The following is a 12042-nucleotide window of genomic DNA, read 5'->3' as shown; positions in this document are numbered from 1 at the left end:
TCATGAACATGGGATATCTTTCCACTTATTCAGGTCTTCTTTATTTTCAACAATGTTTTGTAGTTTTCAGAGTATAAGTTTTTCATTTGTTAAGTTTGTCCCTAAGGCTTGCAGGTGTGGGTCAGTGGTTGAGTATTGACCCATGAACCAGGAAGTTATGGTTCGATTCCTGGTCAGGGCACATGCCCAGGTTGCGGGCTCAATCCCCACATGTAGGAGGCAGCTGATTGATGTTTCTCTCTCACCGGTGGTTCTATTTCTCTATCCCTCTCCCTTCCTCTCTCTAAAATTCAATAAAGTGCTCACTTCAGCAGCACATATACTGAAATTGGAACAATACAGAGAAGATTAGCATGGCCCCTGTGCAAGGATGGCCCCTGCGCAAGGATGACACGCAAATTCGTGAAGCGTTCCATATTTTAAGAAAAAAATAAAATAAAAAATAAAAATCAATAAAAAAATATTTAAAAAAAAGTTTGTCCCTAAGTATTTTATTTCTTTTTATGTTATTATAAATGGACTTATTTCCTTAATTTCATTTTTGGTTTGCTCATTGCAGCTATACAGAAATACAATTGATTTTTGTATATTGATTTTGTCTCCTGCTGAACTGATTTGTTAGTTCTGATAATTTTTCAGTAGATTCCTTAGGATATTTCATATATAAGATCATATCATCTGCCTTTGTTGTTGTTTTCTTGCCTAATTGCCCTGGCTAGAATCTCCAGTACAGTGTTAAATAGAAATGCTGAGAGTAGACATCCTTGTCTTGTTACTGGTCTTAGGAGAAAACCACCCAGCCGTTTACTATTAAGTATGTTTGTCATAGATAATCTCTGTCAGGTTCAGAAAATCTCCCTTCTAGTCCTAGCTTATTTTTTTTTAATATATTTTATTGATTTTTTACAGAGTGGAAGGGAGAGGGATAGAGAGTTAGAAACATCGATGAGAGAGAAACATCGATCAGCTGCCTCCTGCACACCCCCTACTGGGGATGTGCCTGCAACCAAGGTACATGCCCTTGACCGGAATCGAACCCAGGACCCTTCAGTCCGCAGGCTGACTCTCTATCCACTGAGCCAAACCGGTTTCAGCTAGTCCTAGCTTACTGAATAAATCATGAAAAGGTGTTGAATATAGTCAAATACTTTTTCTTCATTTATTAAGATGATAATGTGGATTTTTCCCCTTTATTTTATTACTATGGTGTATTACATTGATTTTTTTAAAAATATATTTTATTGATATTTTACAGAGAGGAAGAGAGAGGGATAGAGAGCTAGAAACATCGATGAGAGAGAAACATCGATCAGCTGCCTCCTGCACACCTCCCACTGGGGATGTGCCCGCAACCAAGGTACATGCCCTGGACCGGAATCGAACCCAGGACCCTTCGGTCCGCAGGCCGACGCTCTATCCACTGAGCCAAACCGGTCTCGGCTGATTTTTTTTTTTATATTGAACTAACGTTGTATTCCTGGGGTAAGTCCCACTTGCTCAAGGTGTATGATACTCCTTATATGTGGCTGGGTTCAGTTTTACTAGTATTTTGTTGAGGATTTTTGCCTGTATGCATACAGGGTATGGGTCTGTAGTTTACTTGTGATGCTTTTATCTGGTTTTCGTATCTGGGTACTTTGGCCTCATAGAATGAGTTGGGAATTGTTCCCTCTTTTATTTTTTGGAAGAACTGTGAAGGATTGGTGTTAATTCTTCTTTAAATGTTGAGTTTTCTTAAAACTTTTTTTTTTTATAGAAAAGCCCTTGTGTTTTCTGATTTTGTTACTAATTTTTAGTTTACTTGCTATACGTTGAGAGAATGTATGATTTCAGAGAAAGTATGATCTCTATTTTTTATATTTATTGAGGGTTTTTTGATTATGAATATACCAAGGGTATCTAAAAATTGTTTTTGTTGTTTTAGCCTCATTATGTGGTCTGTGTTTTCTCAGCTTTTGGGGTGTATGTGTCATAATTTGGGAGTCTTATTTTTAAAATTGTTTTCATGATCAATTTTATATGTCTTTATTTCTTGATTTAGCAGTTTCCTTTTCACCCTGCCTATGAAAAATAAGATTAAGGTATTTCCACATTCTTTTTTTTATTGCTTGTTTAATTTAATTTTTTTCTTAATAAATCTTTATTGTTCAGATTATTACAATTATTCCTCTTTTTTCCCCCCATAACTCCCCTCCACCCCGTTCCCACCACACCCTCTGCCCTTACCTCCCCTGCACTGTCCTCATCGATAGGTATATGATTTTTGTCCAGTCTCTTCCCGAACCCCCACACCCCTTTCCCCGCAAGAATTGTCAGTCCAGCCCTAACTGGTTTGGCTCAGTGGATAGAGCGTCGGCCTGCAGACTCAAGGGTCCCAGGTTCGATTCTGGTCAAGGGCATGTACCTTGGTTGCAGGCACATATCCAGTGGGGAGTGTGCAGGAGGCAGCTGATCCATGTTTCTCTCTCATCCGATGTTTCTAACTCTCTATCCCTCTCCCTTCCTCTCTGTAAAAAATCAATAAAATATATTAAAAAAAAAAAAGAATTGTCAGTCCACTCCCTATCTATGCCCCTGATTCTGTTATATTCACCAGCTTTATTCTGTTCATCAGATTTTTTATTCACTTGATTTTTAGATTCACTTGTTGATAGATATGTATTTGTTGTTCATAATTTTTATCTTTACCTTTTTCTTCTTCTTCCTCTTCTTAAAGAATAACTTTCAGCATTTCATATAATACTGGTTTGGTGGTGATGAACTCCTTTAGCTTTTTCTTATCTGTGAAGCTCTTTATCTGATCTTCAATTCTTAATGATAGCTTTGCTGGGTGGAGTAATCTTGGTTGTAGGTTCTTGCTATTCATTACTTTGAATATTTCTTGCCACTCTCGTCTGGCCTGCATAGTTTCTGTTGAGAAATCAGCTGACAGTCATATGGGGCACTCCCTTGTAGGTAATTAACTGTTTTTCTCTTGCTGCTTTTAATATTCTCTCTTTGTCTTTTGCTCTTGGCATTTTAATTATCATGTGTCTTGGTGTGGTCCTCTTTGGATTCCTTTTGTTTGGGGTTCTGTGCGCTTCCTGGACTTGTAAGTCTATTTCTTTCACCAGGTGGGGGAAGTTTTCAGTCATTATTTCTTCAAATAGGTTTTCAGTATCTTGCTCTCTCTCTTCTTCTGGCACCCCCATAATTCGGATGTTGGTACGCTTGAAGTTGTCCCAGAGGCTCCTTACACTATCTTCAAATTTTTGGATTCTTTTTTCTTTTTGCTTTTCCGGTTGAGTGTTTTTTGCTTCTTTGGATTTCAAATCTTTGACTTGATTCTTGCAGTCCTCTAGTCTGCTGTTAGATCTCTGTATAATATTTTTTTTATTTCAGTCAGTGTATGTTTAATTTTTAGTTGGTCCTTTTTCATATCCTCGAGGGTCTTGTTAAATTGATCGGCCTTTTCTAGGAAATTCTTGAAAAACCTTATAACCGTGGTTTTGAACTCTACATCCAGTTGTTTGCTTTCCTCCATTTCTTTCATTTGTGATCTGTTTCTTTGTCTCTGCATTTTGGCTGCTTCCCTGAGTTGATAGAGTGGCTTTGTGTGCTAGGTGTCCTATAGGGCCCAGTAGCTCAGCCTCCCCAGTTTCCTGAGGTGGACATTCTTGGTGCACCCCTTTGTGGACTGTGTGTACAGCCTTGTTGTAGTTAAGTCTTGATTGTTGTTGGTATCACTGGGAGGAATTGACCTCCAGGCCAAATGGCTGTGAGGATCAGCTGTGTCTACGCTGGGAGAACTTTTGTGCTGGAGACACCCTTATGAGACAAGACTTGCAAAATTGCAAAAGCCTCTGTGCTCAGCATGGATGGGGCGGAGTCTCAGGGCAGAGCAGACAGCCTTGGCTTCCCATCAGCCCTGCCCTATGAGGCCCCTGTGTCTCAGTGTCCCTTGGTAATTGCTGCAAGCACCTCTGAGAGAAAGCCGCCCTCGAGTTTCGCCCACTGCCAGACAGTCCAGTTTCTCCCTGAATGAGACTGGGTCCCCAGAAACTCGCGCGGAACTGGAGTTCAGTGCAGTCGGGAGCTTTTGTCTCCCTCACACTTGAGAAAGCCAGCAGCGCACTCAGCAGTCAGTTCTCTCCGCGCGTGCCTCTGGACCTCTTCCTTCCGCAGCTCCCCTGAGTCTCAATGTGCTTTTCTCTTTTCCTGACAGTCCAGATTTCCCCCGAATGAGTTTCGGTTCCAAGAGTCTTGCCCGGAACTGGAGTTCAGTGCAGTCGGGAGCTTCCATCTCCCTCACGCTTGAGAAAGCCAGCCACGCACTCAGCAGTCAGTCCTCTCCGCGCGTGCATCTCCCTACCTCAGCCTTCTGCAGCTCCTCTGAGTCTCAGTGTGCTTTTCTCTTTTCTTCTAGTTGTGAAATTTCCACTCAGCCAGCTTTCCTGTGGTTCTGGATGATGTCTGTTTTGTCTTTTAGTTGTCGTTTTGAAATTGTTGTGTGAGGCAGCAGTTTAGGTGTTTACCTATGCCACCATCTTGGTTTCTCTCTATTTCCACGTTCTTACCTCTTTTTCTCTTTACCTTTTGTTACGGTATATCTACATTGTTTATGATGTTTGCATTCACAGTTTTATTTTTTGTGTTGGATTAAGTGAATTCTGCTCACTTACAGTTCTTTGCCAGGCATTCCATTCTCCCTCTCGTAATTTCTTTAAGAAAGACTTAAGGGCACTGTATTCTCTAGATTCTATATTTCAAATCCAAAATATAAACTAATTTACACTCTAAAATAACAATATGTAACAGTGCCTATTACCCACACTCTGCTTAACAGAATGTTATCTTCAAGCTTTGCTAATCTGATAGGCATAAACAGTATTTCATTTCAGTTTTAATTTGCAATTCTCTTCTTGTGTCTGAGATCAAGTGCCTTTTCAGATGTTTCAGGCCCTTTGGACTTTTTGCTTTGACTGCCAGCGTCCTGTGCCCATCTCTCTATTTGGTTGTTCTCCTTTTGTTTTTGGAGGCCCTTCTTTATAGTAAGAAAATTATCCATTCTTATCATTTGAGAGGCCAGTGTTTTTTCCTAGTTGTGTGTTTTTAGTTTCTGTATTACTACATGAAAAATTTTAATTTTATGTTGTCTCGTTTTTATCCATCTTTTCTTTCTTTTTTTTTTTTTAATTTTATTGATTTTTTACAGAGAGGAAGGGAGAGGAATAGAGAGTTAGAAACATCGGATGAGAGAGAAACATCGATCAGCTGCCTCCTGCACACCCCCTACTGGGGATGTGCCCACAACCAAAGTACATGCCCTTGACCAGAATTGAACCTGGGACCCTTCAGTCCACAGGCCGACGCTCTATCCACTGAGCCAAACCGGTTAGGGCTATCCATCTTTTCTTTCATGGCTTCTGGATTTTGTGCCCTTGTTCAAGGATTTAACTATGAGATTTTTAAATTTTTATTTTCTTGTCATAATATTAAATTCTCCCCCACCCCTTATATTTTTGAGCCACAGAGCATAAAGAACTTATTTTAGCACTAGAGGCCTGGTGCATGAAATTCATGCACGGAGGAGGGGGTTGTCCCTCAGCCCAGCCTGCACCCTCTCCAATCTGGGACCCCTTGAGGGATGTCCGACTGCCCTGGTGGGATCGGGCCTAAACGGGTAGGCGGACATCCCTCTCCCAATCCAGGACTGCTGGCTCCCAACCGCTCACCTGCCTGCCTGCCTGCCTGCCTGCCTGATTGCTCCTAACCGCTTCTGCCTGCCAGCCTAATCACCCCTAATCACTCCCCTGATAGCCTGATCGATGCCTAACTGCTCCCCTGCCAGCCCGATTGTCCCCAACTGCCCTCCCCTGCAGGCCTGGTCGCCCCCAATTGCCCTCCCCTGCAGGCCTGGTCACCCTCCTCTGCTGGCCCAGTCACCCCTAACTGCACTCCCCTGCAGGCCTTATTGCCCCCAACTGCCCTCCCCTGAAGGCCTGGTTGCCCCTAACTGCCCTCCCCTGTTGACCATCTTGTGGTGGCCATCTTGTGTCCACATGGGGGTGGCCATCTTGTGTGTTGGAGTGATGGTCAGTTTGCATATTACCTCTTTATTATATAGGATTATTATATAGGATGATGTGTGCGATGGGTCTCTGATGCAACCTTTTTTTCAGGTGATGACTCCATTGACTCAGCAGTATTTATTAATTTACAGAATATATTTTTGGAAGTCATTAATTTAGCACTGGGAATAGGTAGGATCAGTTCTCCTCAGAGTATATTATAGAGTGAAGAAGAAGGCCTGGGCTTGAATCTTGAAAAAAATCCCCAAATATCCACTTTTGTTTGAGAGGGAAGAGCCAACAAGGGAAACTGGGAAGGAAGGAGCACCAGGGAGATTGGAAGCCAGAAGCGTGGGGACTTGGGAAGTGAGTATCGCACGTGAAAGGGAGAGGCTGGCTGAATGAGTGAAAGTGTGCTGAGAGGCTCAGTAAGTTGAGGACTGAGAGTTGTTCACCAGATCCAGCTACATGGACCTCATGGGGACCTCGGCATGGCTGTTTGGTGGGACGGTGAGGCAAAGGCTAGATTCAAGTGGGTTCAGAAGGGAATGAGAGGTTGGAGATGGCAAAAGATGACAATCCTTTCAAGAAGTGTTATCTTTGAAGGTCCAGAGAGCAGAGACGCCTGCAGAGAAAGGTTTTAAAGATGGGAGACTATTTGCATGCGTAAATGCTAATAGTAAAGAGGGAGGGTGGAGGCAATACGTGAAGAAAGGTATCAGTAGTGAAAGGTTCCTAAGATGCGGACCAGGATCTCAGTCTGCCTGAAGTCGGAGAGGCCACTTGTATTTTGCAGTAGGAGGAGAGGAGGCGAGGAAATAACTGTCTTCCTTCAACTCGTCTTGTCTTTAAAGTAGCGCTACATTAGAAACTGATGATAGGTAATATGGTAGACCCAGCAGAGGTCAAGGGTCATGTCATTGAGGAACTGGCTGAGGTTAAAGGTGAGGTGACTGTATTGCAAATCTAGAGGATTATCCCTTTCTGGTTCCAAAGTAGGATCTTTCTTTGGCTTAATTGCTGTACCTGGAGCTGGAGCCAAGGTCAAGCTTCTCTCAGCCTGTTGCTTTTCCTTCCCATCCCACCTTCCACTCGGGTTTTGTTTGCTGCCCACACTAAATCCAGCTCCAGCCATGGCCTCATTCCTGTTGCATAGGGGTGCAGAGAGCTCCCACCCACTGGCACCTGGCACCTGGCCCTCTCAGGCCCGTTCATGGTGATCCCTGTGGAACTTCTCTTTCATCAACTTGAGCCTGTGGCTTGAAGAGCAAGGGACTGGTTTCTGTTGCTGTTGACCTCTTGGGTCATCTGGCCTCCTGTACTCTCCATAGGGGAAGATCTTTTCCCTCAGTCTTTTTTTTTTTTAAATAAAGACCAACTATTTATTTATTATTTATTTTTAAATATATATTTTTATTTCAGAGAGGAAGGAAGAGGAAGAGATAGATAGAAATATCCATGATAAGAGAGAATCATGGATCAGCTGCCTCTTGCAAGTCCCCTACTGGGGATCGAGCCCACAACCCGGGCATGTGCCCTTGACTGGAATCAAACCTGGGACCTTTCAGTTCGCAGGCCGATGCTCTATCCACTGAGCCAAACCAGCTAGGGCTTCCCTCAGTCTTTATGTTGGAAGTGTTGGTGTGTTTCAGAGGCAGAGGAGATAATTCTGCACTGGCTTTTTGGTGGTCTGCTTTCTCTCTTCCTCTGTTCTGGTCTTGAGCATCTTCTCTTCTGCAGGGGGATAGCAACTTGCCTGATTCTGGAGACTCTTGGATTGGGGATGTGCGGGGCCGTTCTGCAGTGAGGAACAGTCACCTGAATCTGGCTGGATCTGCCTGGAAGAACTGGGTCTACAGTGAGTGGTGGGGACAGTCACCTGCCTGGTTTGGGGACTTTGGGGGCTGAGGTTGCTAGATCCAGGGAGTTACTGTCCCTCAGAAGCTGCTGATGTCTGGCCCTGATGATCGTGCCACCTCAGAGCCTCCACCTCTTCACTGTAGGTCGCAGAGCCTCTCTGGGCAGTCGCTGCTGTTCTTCGTCCAGTGTGTCTAGCCTGGGGAGCTGCTTCTCCTCCTCCTACCAGGATTTGGCCAAGCGCATTGTGGACATCTGTCTGGCTGACGTGAGGAACTTCTTCACGTGTCCCCGTGGCTCCTTGAACAGAGCATGGCTGGGGGAAGAGCAGGGAGGGAAAGAGAAGGGTTGATGTGGCTTCTTCGGTGGCTCTCCACCTTGACAAAAGGGGACTGGTGACCAACCCCAGGGTCTGGTTTATATCATTCCCACTAATTTGGGTATGGTCACTGTGTCCCAGGTAATGGCTGCTTGCTCAGGTGATCTGCACAATCTCTTCAATCGCCAGGCAGCAGCCGGCTGGAAGTGAGTTCCTTTGTCTTGTCCTCATCCCATTGTGCTGCTCGCCTCCCTCCTTTCCCTTCTCCACCCTGAGCTGCTCTGTGACCCTGGCACCTGTTTCACCTCTCCTCCCTGTCCTCGGTGTCCCAGCTATCAGGGTGAGGAGCAGGAGGTGCAATTCTACTACAAGGTGTTCTCCTCTACTCGGCATGGCTTCTTGGGGGCCGGGGTGGTGTCCCAGCCGCTGTCTCATGTGTGGGCAGCGGTGAGTGACCCCACCCTGTGGCCCCTGTACCACAAGCCCATCCAGACAGCGAGGCTGCATCAGCGAGTGACCAACAGCATCCACCTGGGTAAGCCCAGGAGCTTCCATGGCTCTGCCCGGGGACAGGTAGCAGGCCGGTGGCCCTCTCGGGGGCCTGGGTATTCAGACTGCCTCCAGCTGGGTGTCGGGCTGTGTGATGATGGGGTCTTGGGGGGCCCTGGACTGGGAAGGATTTAGGACTAGGTCTGTCTCTGCACCTACACCTGCTGACTCTTCCCACCCCTGACCTGCCAGTGTACTTGGTGTGCAGTCCGGCCCTGTGTGCACTGAAGCAGCCGCGAGATTTCTGTTGTGTCTGCGTGGAAGCCAAAGAGGTGCCTGCCTTGCTGGTGGTAAAGAGATTGTGGGAAGAACTTGGGCTGGAGTGTTGTGAGAAGCAATCTTTGTGGGCCTCAGGTCCTCTGGGGGAAAGAAAGCAACTTGGGGAGGAGTATGGGTGATAGAAGTCTGGCCTGGTGTTGCCTGCCACGATTTTGACCGCACTGGAGCCTGTCTATTTGATCATCACATAGGCAAGACTCACATCGTGCTCTCTGTCCCAGGGGCATCTTTCTGTCATGGCAGCTCAGTCTGTATATGACACATCCATGCCGAGACCCAGCAGAGAGATGGTCCGAGGGGAGATCCTGCCCAGTGCCTGGATCCTGCAGCCCCTCACCGTGGAAGGCAAGGAGGTCACGAGAGTCATCTACTTGGCCCAGGTGATGCGCCCCCTGCAGCATGCCTAGATCTGCCTTCACAGCCCCATGGGAATGTTGTTTAGCTTGTTTAGCTGCTCCACGTCCTTCAGTGCCCTGAGACTCAAGGGCTTCTTGGGTCACATTAAGGGGAGGGAGTCCTGGGGAATCAGAGAGGACAGAGTGGATCAACCTTTTCTGATGCTGCTATTACCAGAGAGCCTAGCAGCCTTCCTCCTCTGGTTGTTCCCAGGGTCCTCAGGAAACAGGCGCCCCTGGGGGCAAAGGCAGCTGCCTCAGCAAAGCAGAGAGAAGGACCCATTCTATTTGACTCTACTCCCAGTTCCCTGTCTTGACCTTTGTCACTGGGAGGTGAAGCCAATGCCTAGATCTGAACAGCAGAGCCCAGGGCCCGTAAGTTCTAGGACCGCAGACGATCTGAGGAGTTTCCACCATCACGACAGCTGTGTGTGTGTGTGTGTGGTGGGGGGCACACTCTCAGATCTGTCTTTACCTTTGACTCTTCCCTGTTTTATTTCAGATAGAACTTGGTGCTCCAGGTTTTCCCCCTCATCTCTTAAGCTCCTTCATCAAACAGCAGCCACTGGTTATAGCCAGACTGGCTTCCTTCCTTGGTAGTTAGCATCTCACTGTCAAGATGGTGCTGCTGAGATCCAGGCCCAGGACGCTCCAGAGTCACTGGGGCAGCGCTTGTTCCTCTCTGCACCCGATGCAAGAAGAGCCGAGGCTACCTGCTGTGGCCAACTGGGAAGACAGCACTCAGCCCCGAGTTGCCAGGGAAGCCCAGTCAGTACTTGGTCACAGCTGGCAGCTCTGCAGAGTGAGAGGCCTAAGCTCCTGACCCTGGCTGTCCAGAACAAATGAAGCTCAAGTTGGAGTTTTCACCTTTCTTTCCTGTCTCTGAGACCCTATGGCAGACAAGCCGCTCAAGGACCAGGATTGGACATAGGCAGCGGAGCTGGGAGATGGCGTGCTTTTGATGGTGCTTCCCTGTGCGGCCCGGCCCTTGGGCTGGTAGGGAGGCAGCTATTGGCTAAGATTGCTCAGAAATCGGCCTCCAGCATTCAGTTCCACTGTGAGATGGACTGTTACCAAAACAGAAAACGTGTAAAAAAAACAGCTGCACAAACCAGAACAGTGATTCAGAATCATTTCTCCTTGAATTTTTATCAAACGCTTTATTTTTACTCCCCCCCACCCCCTCTTCCTTTTCCTCACAGGAGAGGACATTTGGGTCTTTGCCTCAGTCAGAAGTACTGAGCAATGCTCTCTCCTGGAGCCGTCACTCCAGAGCTTAGTAGAATGAGACCATTCACTGTAGAAACCACCTGGACAGATTTGGGGTCAAGGTGGGGGCCTATCTCTTTAAGAGCGTTAGGAAGTGAGCAGCCAGATGCTAGCTGCTGACAATGCAAGAGAAATTTCAGAAATGAAAACTATCTTTTGAAGATGGGAGAGAACATAATGGAACTCCTAGAGGAGGTAAGTGACTTGTTAGAAGGAAGCTCCTTTCCATTTCTTAAGGCCTCAGAGCCTTAGTCTGTCTTCAGTGGTCTTATTAGCATTTCATGCTGTTGCTGCAGCCACAGCTATTCTAGGATGAATGAGAATGGGCTTTCTTTTGCCCTGGCCTGGCAGACAGTGAGGTTTTGAATATTCTGTGTGGTTACCTGGAAGTGGTAGGAGTGGGAGAGATTCCCAGCTTTAGTTCTGGTGCCCAGCAGGTGACCATCTAGGGACCAAGATGTGGTAAAAAGGTAAAATTTCTGTAGAGTACAGCAGAGGTTTATTTTTCTAAAAGTGTGTGCAGGATTTTTGTCTCTTACCTCAAATTATTTATATATTATTGTTTTATTTGTCTTTAAACTTTTATTTTTCTGGGTTTTGTTTTGGTGACACTTGATATATTTAACACCCTATTTATGTACTCCCATCTCTTTTCATATAAATCTCTTATAAGACTGTTGATTGGTCAGAACACTTGCAAATTGAAAGTCTGATATGTACTTTTATTAGTGAAGATTGTCCTGAGATAGCCTAAGTGTGTCCCTTGAGCTCAGAATTTAGCCTTGAGATGATGGCAATAAGTACTCATGGCCCACTTTCAAGTTATCCTATATAATAAAAGCATAATATGCAAATCGACCTAACAGGGGAAAGACCCGTCACCCCGTCACTATGATGCGCACTGACCACCAGGGGGCAGGCGCTCAATGCAGAAGCTGCCCCTTGGTGGTCAGTGTGCTCCCACAGGGAGCCTCTCCTGCCTCTGCTGCAGGCAGGCAGGCAGGCAGTAAGGAGCAAGGGGTCATGGACTGAGAAAGTGCAGGCTGGGCTGAGGGACTCTCCCCACCCCCCAGTGCATGAATTTCATGCACCAAGCCTCTAGTACAGTTATAATTGCTTTCTACAAACTCGGCACTGCTTTAAGGCATGTAAATAGCAGCCAGGTTAGTAGCCCAATTATGGCCAGCTGTAGCCCAAGTACCAATGAGGGAGGATTCCAGAATAGTCATTACCACACCTGACAGTGACTGCAATCCCCTGGAAGGCATTTCTTTACTGGTAACAGGTGGGCACCTCTGGGGCTTCTGAGACAGATCCAGCAATG

The 12042-nt window shown here is 46.2% G+C and overlaps 1 protein-coding gene across 1 annotated transcript in view; it reads left to right on the top strand.

Annotated features, from left to right (window-relative positions):
• STARD9 (StAR related lipid transfer domain containing 9) overlaps positions 1–11416 on the top strand; it is a 142164-nt gene extending 130748 nt beyond the window's left edge. The window contains exons 27-33 of the mRNA XM_080657070.1: positions 7791–7908; positions 8054–8175; positions 8368–8432; positions 8559–8761; positions 8968–9047; positions 9276–9434; positions 9952–11416. Of these exons, the coding sequence (XP_080513196.1) occupies positions 7791–7908; positions 8054–8175; positions 8368–8432; positions 8559–8761; positions 8968–9047; positions 9276–9434; positions 9952–10053 (849 nt within the window). The 3' untranslated portion in view covers positions 10054–11416. The remainder of the gene's footprint in view (positions 1–7790; positions 7909–8053; positions 8176–8367; positions 8433–8558; positions 8762–8967; positions 9048–9275; positions 9435–9951) is intronic.
• The last annotated feature ends 626 nt before the right edge of the window (positions 11417–12042 follow it).

Source organism: Plecotus auritus (assembly GCF_963455305.1).
Source record: "Plecotus auritus genome assembly, chromosome: 1".
NCBI lineage: Eukaryota > Metazoa > Chordata > Mammalia > Chiroptera > Vespertilionidae > Plecotus > Plecotus auritus.
This window is presented reverse-complemented; position numbering and strand designations above follow the sequence as displayed.